Genomic DNA, 9,696 nt, shown 5'->3' with positions numbered 1-9,696 from the left:
AGTGGAATGGGAACATTTTTGACCTCGGGTAGGCTTGGGTTTCATTCACACTGCTGCTTGGAGGAGCCTTTTCTGCCCTTGTGCTGCTGCAGCAGCACCACCCAAGAGCCCCAGGTCCCACATCCCACCCGCTGGAGCTGTGAAACCCCGTATGCTCCTGAAGCACAGCACTGGGGTCCACGCCAAGCCTCTGACACATGGAAGCTAACTGCAAGCTTGAGAATCAGACTCTGGCATTAATTAAACTGTCCCACATTTCTGGCTCCATAAAGGCAATGGAAAAGATCCTGCAAGTCATCAAATCCTACCCCTGCCTCCCAATCCACCCCCTCCAGCACTTTATCTAACTCAAACACCCTCTGTGATAGCTCTGACTTGCGATAGCTGAGCCCATTCCACTGCTTAATGGCCCTTACTGTTAAGATTGTTTTTATCTCCCAACCTACACACACCCCTTTTTCTTTAAGTTTCAAGCCATTACACCTCATAATTCCAGACTCAGCCCTTGCAAATGACCTCTGTTTGCTATAGATCATTGCAATTTCATTTTTTGAAAGAAAACACCTCACGAGTTACTCCAACACTTAAAAATTGCATCTGGACGCCCACATACCAGTCTTCACAAGCCCAGTGACACTGATGCAATGATACACCCAGGAGCCCAAGCCTCTGAAATACAGCTGCCGTGGGTGAGACGAGCAGGATGCGGCCCCTTCCACGGACACAGCGCGGACACGAGGCACTGTTACAGCACCGTACCATTTATGCCATCTTGGGGAGCAGCAGTGTAAGTGCTCCGGAAATTTTGCATACATTCCAAGCTGACAGAACTGAGCTCTCTACCGCAGCAGTCATTTCGGGAGCACCCTGAATCTCCCCCCTGCTTCTGGGGCAGGGAGTTTTAGCCAAGGAACGGGCGGTGGTGAATTTCAAGCATTTAACTGCAGGCCAAAGTCAAATGATTCCCACGGATAGGTGGTTAGCGCAGCAGAAGTGAAAAATAATTTCAGTGAATTACATGTCAAAAAAAAGCACAGAGATCATCCACAGGCAGCTTCAAGCTCCTTAGTGCGGCTGAAGGATTGTATTTTGATTTTAAGCAGCCCAGGATAGCTCCAGCTCTGTCACCAGATACCAGCAGACAAGCCGTGCAATTCCCTGGGGCGCACCAACCTACCAGATCCAACAGAAGCTTACATCAGATCAACATTCCCACAAAACATACCCCAGGCATTGCCAAAATAAGAACATGTCCCTGGTTAACATTACATTACTGCAGCCTGCCTGCGTGACGGGAGGGGTGCTGCCACTCACGTTCTGCAGGCTGGAAACATCGGAGGGCTTCATCCCACCCCTGTGTTCATACTGCCCATAGGAAAGCTGCTGCTTTCGGACAGTTTTCTTTCCTTAATTGTTTCACAACCAGCAGCATGTTTTAAACAGATGAATGTAGCGATTCAATCTTTAAATACGGTGGATTTTCCCCCAGCTGTTTCAAGACTTTTTGTTAATTATTATTAAAAACTTTCTTTTAAGTTACGCCACTTTGTAATCAAGCATCTGTCACTTGTTTTGAATGCTCATCATTGAGGAGGGAAGGAAATGTGGCTGTTCAGAACCCAGGTTAAGTGCTGATCTTTTTAAAACCCAATTAAAGAGATATAAATTATAAAACAACCTTGCTCAATAGGTGATTAAAGTTGGAACAGTACGGGCACTGCATGGGATATTTATTACTACTTGATTATCCTTTATCTTCTGCTCCATCTTGCCTTTCACGACTGGATTCTTTCTGAAGCCTTGCAAAGTTGGCCAGAAAACTGCAACGCAAATGTAACACCATGTCATTTAGAAGAGGTTATAAAGAAAAGAGAGAGCTTTTGCCATGTAAGAGTTTCCTCCCAACAGATGTAAAAATGTATCAACAACGCGCCTCAAAAACATGGCGTTAATTGGTGGATAGCCACTCACCATCCACGTTTATTTATTACAGTCACATGCACGCATGCTACAGCCATTCCAAAGGCTCTGAAGAACACTATTCAGGATGTTATAATTAACCCCTGGAAAGAAAAAAAAAAAATAAGTAATGATCTCACTATAAAATCACTGCCTGAGGAGGTTACTAAATTTTAGGGTTCTGCTCCTGCTCTCTTAACTATCAAGAGAGCAACTTGCAGGCCTGAAATAATTAGGAACAGAAAACTCAATTATCTAGTAAACTCAGATCTTAAACTACCACACTAAGCTGAACAGAAAGGCTGCATGGGGAGGAGGACCATTAGTCCCACTCCGAAAAAGCAGAATGGAAGAGGAGTACAAAGGGAGGCAGCTCACAAGCAAAGCTACGCTGCAGCCAACCGAGAGAGCTGGGATTTGTATTTTGCAGATTAAAAAATACCTTGGCACAAAACAGCTGCCAAAAAGAAGGAAAAAAAGAAGAAAGGGCTCTGCACACATAGTGTGCAGGGGGCATTATCCTCTTAAGGGAGGAAGTAACCCACTTGCACCAGTCTGGTTATCCAGACTGTCATCAGGAACACAAAGCAATCTGAACAGCAAACACGAGAGAAGAAACAGACCAGGAAAAATGGAAATTCAAATTATTATTTCTACATGAGCAATTATGCAGGAAAAGACGAAAGGAAGAAGAAAACAAAGACAGGCAGCGTAAGAAAAGAGAATTTAGCTATTATTGAGTGTGAACAGCCGAGGCGGCTATCCCGGCGCAGAACCACACGCTGGCTCACAGGCTGGCATTAAGTCTCAACTGCAGAAAAGCCGATAAAAAGCACTCTCCCGTCACCCTGCCTTCACTGCCCTCCAGCATAAGATGCCTCACAGAGCTCGAGCCGAGCTGCTGGCATGAAATACAGCCTCCCACCCCTCCGAGGAGCCAGCCGCAGCTGATGGATGTCAGGTCCTGCTGCCCCCTGCCACCACGCAGGCATGCCAAAGCGTGGTCCAGAGCTGCAAAACCCTGGACCGCTGGCTGCGGTACCAGAGGAGACCAAGTCCCTGCTCCCTGCCTAACGCGTGCCTCCAGCTAGCATTTCTCCCGTAGCATTAGTTCCAGTCATGAAACAGCACGACACTTCCCTTGATTTTTTTTCCTTAAATTAGGAGTACCAAGCTGACACAGCTGGGCTCCCCTATGAGAGTGCTGTGTCGATGTCCCTCCAGCCCATACACCGCTGATCCAGTAAAACGAAGCCCTGTGACATTTCTCCTGCATGCACTGCAACTCTGCAATGTTTCCTAGACTTATACCTTCAGCCACAACTGCTCATAATGCAATACGTGGATACTAGCAGTCATGCTTTTCTGTTGGTGTTAAGAGATAAAACAAACCCACATTTAAAATAAGTTGGTTAAACGCTCAGTTTCTCCAGGCTAATATGATCTATAGGCAAAGGTTCCCAGAATCGATTCCGTGGTGATTTGTGACTGGGAACTCCAGGACTTTTTTTTAATTGACAGATGTATGAAAGAAATAAAGCACTAAACTGAAGCCTGGAAAATAGTTCTTGAGTGATGCTCCCCTATTACTGAGATTTATGCAGCTGCTACTAGGAGAAGCGAGTGCTCTGAAGTGTAATTACTACACAGAGTCATGCAAGACGGGCCAGACCCAAGGTATAAGCAAGCAGTCATTGCTTTAATTATGATCAAGTTTATGTACTTAAGCAAATGTAAAATCCACTTTCAATTTGAAATGTGGGAACTTTATCATCGTAGCAAGCTGGAGGCATTCACTCGCAACACCCACCCTGCAAGGGGACACGGAACTGGCTACCCATGGGCTCTACAAGGAGGCAAGGGGGCTCCTTTCTCCTCCCAAAAGGAGGAGAAAGCTGCTGGGGCAGCAGCTGGGGCTCCTGGGGAGCCTGAGCCATCCTGGAGAAGCAGGAGGCTCAGGCTAAGGCACAGACCCAGCAACCCCGTGGCAAAGCCTGCAGCAACCCCATGGGAGCATCCCCGGCTGCCACCCCTGGCGCCTCGCCCTGTGAAACCACACTCAGGTTATCTAGGGATCAAAGCAGGCATTTCACTGCTTCCACAGGAGCAGGGAAAAACACTCCTTTAATTACAGGCAACAGAGAGTGTCATTTTAATGGCAATAAGAGGAGCCCTGTCCCCACCCTGTAGCCGCCTCATCGAGGTTATTTGCAGCGCTGCCTCCCTCCCTGCTGAACGAGGTCCTGCGGGATGCAGAGAGAGGAGACGCTGCTCCTGCTCCCAGGGGAGAAGTACGGAAAGCATCCAAACCGTGGGAAGGGGGCACGAGGATAGAGGGACAAGGGTACCGAGAGGTACGTCTAAACCCTCCGTGCAGCTGTAAGGAAGCCGAGGTATCGCTATGGACAGCAGGGCTGGGGACGGGCACCCACAGTGCCACCCTGCAGCTCCCTTCACCTCCCACACTGCAGCAGGGGCTCTCACACGTCGGGGCTGTGCAGCATCACCGCATGCAAGGATGCTCTTGCGTGGCTAGGAAGAGCAGCTCGTGCTGGCGGTGATTCCACCGCACTTCCCCTGCCTCTTGCCTCTTCCTTCGCACATTCCGATCCCCAGCTCCTCAGACAGGCACCCTCCGCTGCTCAGCGAGCCGAGCCCGGCAGCAATCCGAGCAGCTCCGCACCGCGACTATCGCGACCCTCCCGCCCCGTACGCGCAACCCTGGGGATGCTGACAGCCGCCGGTCACCAAAAACGCTGAGAATTCAGGAATTTCGCTCACATCTCCGAGCAGGAGCGAGGCACGGTTGCCAGCAGCCCCGCAGGTGAGGCAGGCACGCAGCCAGCACCCGCACAGCGCCCGGGGGAGCTCAGCACCGCGCTGGCGGCTCGCCCCCGAGGGGGCTCCGCGCATCCCCCCGGCACGACCCGGGCTGGGAGGCAGCACCCACCCGCCCCGTCCAGCCCGGAGGCTGTACGACCCCAGGAAGGGCGCAGCGTGCAACACCGATACGGGACACCACAGGCAGCGGGAGGGGGGAAGGACCTCACCTGGCACGGGGCTCTCGGGCACCCACTTGGCTCCGGGCTGCAGCACCTGGAAGGCGGTGCGCACCGGGCGGCACGAGGCATCCCCCGCCGCCTGTGCGACCCCCGGCGCACCGAGCAGCAGCAGCAGCACCGGCAGCACCGCTCGGCCTCTGCTCGACATCATCCCGGGGCTGGCAGGGGCTGGCAGGGGCTGGCACACCCGCACACGCCGCCGGCCGCCCCGCCGGGACCGGGCTGCAGCGCGGCGGGGCAGCGCGGAGCGGAGCTCAGCCCCGCGCGCCTTCGCGCGGCGCCCCGCCAGCGCCAACCGCGGCCCCGCCCCCGCCGCGCTCCCATTGGCTCCCTCCCCGCCGGGCCCCGCGCCCATTGGCCCCTCCGCTCCGCTCCTGGCGGGAGTCGCCCCGCGCGCGCGGCGCCGCCCCGGCGCTCATTGGCCCCGCCGCGCCCCGCACCTGCCCCGCGGGGCCCGGGCGCCGCGCCCCGGGTGCAGGGGGGCGCTGAGGGCGACCCCAGCCCCCAGCAGCGCCTGCAAGGGGCTCTCAGCACGCCCGGAGACAGCAGCTCTTGAACGGAGAAGCGAGCAGTGGGAAGCAACGCTTCGTTTGCACAAAGCAGAAAGAGTTTGTCCAGGCTGCCGCCGTGCTGCTCGCCCCCAGCTGCAAATTAAAGCGAGGAGCGAGCAAGCAGCAAAACAAATCCCTTTAAGATTTGCAGCGCGGATACAGGATCGAATTATTGCTAATAGCTCGCCACCGGTGCTTTTTCACTCTGAAGTTTTGAAGAGGGATGAAAAATGAAAGTCCGGCCCGAGTGTTTGTTCTGAGAAAATGCCTGCCAGGGAGAGATTGTTAAAATATATTATGGATATGAGGCTAATAAGCTGGAATGTGCAGCGTGTCTCGTTGCTTAATGGATTGCCTGAGCCTGTTGCTGTCCACAGACTGCGCTATTTATTACAGGTTTATTGTGGCTGGTAAGCACGTCTGACAAAACTCCAGTTAGCCAGGCAGCACAAAGCCCTGCTTTGCAGGAGCTCTGAGGGACCCAGAAATTTTATTTTGCTCCCAGGAGCAGGTGCTCCCTGGTGCAATTCATGCCCGCTTTCAGCAGAGCAACACGTGTGTGCGTGCGTGGTGACACAGGTGAGGATTTATCCCCCACGTGTTTGCATTTGTCCAGGTCCTTTGAATGAAATACCACCATGCGAGCAATGCCTCACAAGAGCTGTGCTGCTCTGGATAGTTAACACATCTTTTCTGGGTCTTCTCCGTTGACTCACTGATGGATTTGCAATGTTTATGCAACAGCCTGGGTTTTGGGTACAGCATTGCTTTGGGTTAGGAATCAATTAGACTGAAATGCAAAACACAAAGGCTGGTATTTGAAGCACTCCTTTATACGCGCTCTTGCAATCTATATTATGTTTATGGGCCGAGGAACAGTTGTCTAAAAGGCATTCAAGCATATCCTGTATTCATCTTCAAACCTGCTGTGCGTATTTCATTTAAGTACAGCAGGCTTTTACTGTTCCAGGTAAGTACACAGATATTGTCAAGCACGCCCATTATAGCAAAGAATTATATACAGTGCCAAACAGGCGGCATTTAGTATCTCTGCTAAGACTAGGGAGTGCTTTGAGATTTCAAGCCAAATTAGAAAACATCATTACTGCTCTTTACTGGATCTGGCTTCACAGTGGGATCTGTCATTACCTTGACAATGACTCCTTGCAAAAATAAAGCTTATTTATCAACAAGGAGGTATATCAGAAGGGAGTTAAAACTTGTGGAAATGTACAACAAATCCTAGTGGCAGCTTTCTTTCAATGTCTGTTTTAGGTTATACCCAAAGTTTGCCAACAGAAGAAAAAATCTTGAAGTGTAACTGAAGTTATTCTCCAATGGAGCAAGTGATTTTCACTCACTTTCTGCAGTTTTCACTCTGTCATTACTGACTTTCCTTGGGGTTAATAATCCCAAGAATGCAGCTGGACGGGAGTGAATCCCATTCCGTCCATGGACCCAAAATATCACCGTGCTCTGTGGCCCCGAGCCCAAAGGACACCCCACACCCCTGCAGAGGCATTCTTCAGCAGCTGATTGCAGACGCTTCCCCCACCACAAGCACTGCAATGACCCAGAGAAAGTCCAGAACTGTTCCCTGAGTGCTGCACAACCGTGGGACTTGTCCTTCCAACATGTAAGGGTTTGTCCTGGAGGAGAAAGCGAGTGACTTGCTCCAAGATCAGAAGCAAAGTCACTGGGTGAGTTGGCTGCCAGCAGACATAGTAAGAGCCAAGTCGTTGTCTCACATCCAGGATGATAATTTCCCTTGTTACAACTGCTCACACCATAAAAATTTCACTTAATCATCTACCTGCCTCAAGCCTGTAAGTAATGAGAGGCAGGATCATGTGTAGCTGATTTTATCAAATGCTCTTACGAAGCTCTCCACTGGGAAAACTCTGAATCAATTAAAACACCAAGGAGAGATGTAGGAGAGGGATCCGTACTCCCCAGCAGATGCTCGCCAGGTTATCAGCACACTTCCCTCACTCTTCCCCTGCCAAAGGGATGAATGAGCTCCAGCCCCATGGCAACACAGCTGCCTAAGCCTTGCCTACAGCAGAGGAAACCACTGTGGGGCAGGGGAGAAAAGAAGAACCTGTAGCACCTGTTGGCACATCTTCATGTTTTTGGCACATGGGCACGCTCTGGCTGGGTTTTCTCACCTCTGCTGTGATCCCCTTGTGCTGACTCTGGCCCAGCTGCCTCGTTTGAGATCTTGAATGCCCTGTTGAAACTAAGAGCTGCAGGCGCTGGCGGCTTCTCTCTGGTAAAATAACCCTTTCCATCTTATTCTGCACCCCGCAGAAGCTGCATTTTCAGGGGGTCCATAACCATTTGTGGAGGAGGAGAAGGGAGAAGCTCTTCGTGATATAGCAGTACTCACGCATTGTTTGATGGAAAAAAGAAAAGTGCATTTGCCACGGGGCATGGGGAGGAATGATGGATTGCCAGGCAGCAAACATCCCTCCCCTCTTTGACAGGATATCATATTCCTTGTACCATACAGCTCTGCTGATAGATCCGTAAAGCATTAGCCTTTCCCTCACCCCAAAAAGCAGCGGCTGATAAATCACAAGCCCGGTGGGTTTGTTGGGAGCAGATCACACAGCAGAAGCAGCGAAGCCTTCAGAGAGATGCATCACTTGAAGACACTGCTGATGCCAACAGAGCTGCACATCAGGAGTGCCCAGACAAATCACTTTACCTGTCCAGAAAAATGAAATTCTTTGGAGCTGGACCTTCTTTCCAGTATGTACCAGTTTCAGTCACACACGCCTCAGAAATGCCTGCCAGAGCCATGGAAAATCTCTGTCTTCAGTCCTGGGAGTCTCCCTTATTTACAAAGAGTTTGGAAAGTCTTCTCTCCTACTGCAGGACAGAAAACTTTCAGAAACTGCAGATTTTATGGGAAAAGATCCCAGCCAAAGCCAGACCTTTTCACACCAGCTCTTTACCATGGATAAGGCACAGGCTTTGCAGGGGGCAGCTAGGTTTACAGCTAACCTTCCAGTTATCTAAGAATTTTGCATCCTTTGTAAAATTAAAAATGCACAGGCACGGCAAATGTGGCTTAAAAGCCATCTCTTCTCCAGCTCTCCCAGGGCTGAGCACAAGAAATCATTTGAGACACAGCCCTACAGAGGGAATGAAAGCAGACGAGATGGGAGAAAACTATTTCACCATGCACTGCTGCCTCTGCTGGGAACACAGGGCAGACACCTCTCAAGCTGATATTTTCATTTATCATCTCCCGGTGATTAGTCAACTGAAGAGATGCCGCCAGGAGACGGCACAGAAGGGATCAGCCCACAGCATTCACCTATGAAAATAAAGCACTGCCAACAATTCCCAGCCCAGGGCTGTCACGTCAGGGGCAGCCTGCTCGCCGGGGGAGCTGGGCTGCAAAATTAGAGGGCACTGCTCTGCACCAGCCCTGCTGGCAGCTTTGGGACAGGCGTGGGAGGCCGTCTGGACTTAATTCCAGCAAGAAGCTGCACTCCTGATTCCCTGCTTCAGCACAGGCTTAATAGCACAGAGCAAGATCTGCAGGCACATGAAGCAACAGGCGATGCGACGTACAGTCCTGTTGCACCACTGCACGGCATTGTACAACAAGTCCCTCTGCACAACATGGAGAGCACACGCTTCGAGCTGGGATTTACAGCAGAACCAACAGACGTTATATTGGATATATAAATTGCTCCCACTCAGAAGGAGGCCACAATGTATTCAGGTGCCTTTCCAGGAACGCTTTTTTCCTATGCAGAGGCACCGCAGTAAAACCTGATTTATGCCTTATTAAATTATTTTAATGCTCAATATTGTATGCAAAAATTCTGTGAAGAGATATATTAGAGGAGTATTTCAGCGAGGCTCATGCAGAGCCTGTCTCTGACCACATGTTAATGAGGTATCAGAAGTATTGGGGGTGTAAGAGCAAGTGGGTGACTTTTACACCCGGTAACTCAGGAAATTTTAGGGGTGCAGCAGTCCTGTCCCTCACTGACATAGCTCAGGGATCATTTGCTGGAGCCAGTAGATGAGCACAAGGGAAGGACAGCCCTGCCCCACACCACCAGCACTCCCTTCTGCTTTGTCCTTGCTCCAGACCCACCAAT

At 50.9% G+C, this 9,696-nt stretch overlaps 1 protein-coding gene across 2 annotated transcripts in view; it reads right to left on the bottom strand.

Annotated features, from left to right (window-relative positions):
- Positions 1-5,220, bottom strand: part of GPC3 (glypican 3) — a 144,800-nt gene extending 139,580 nt beyond the window's left edge. For both annotated transcript variants that reach the window (XR_014318429.1, XM_082771210.1), the window contains exon 1: positions 5,010-5,220. Coding sequence is in view for 1 of the 2 variants with exons in the window: in XM_082771210.1 (XP_082627336.1) it covers positions 5,010-5,172 (163 nt within the window). In the remaining variant the exon portion in view is untranslated. The remainder of the gene's footprint in view (positions 1-5,009) is intronic.
- Between the last annotated feature and the right edge of the window lie 4,476 nt (positions 5,221-9,696).

This window comes from Aythya marila (genome assembly GCF_965140915.1).
Source record: "Aythya marila genome assembly, chromosome: 13".
Classification (NCBI taxonomy): domain Eukaryota; kingdom Metazoa; phylum Chordata; class Aves; order Anseriformes; family Anatidae; genus Aythya; species Aythya marila.
This window is presented reverse-complemented; position numbering and strand designations above follow the sequence as displayed.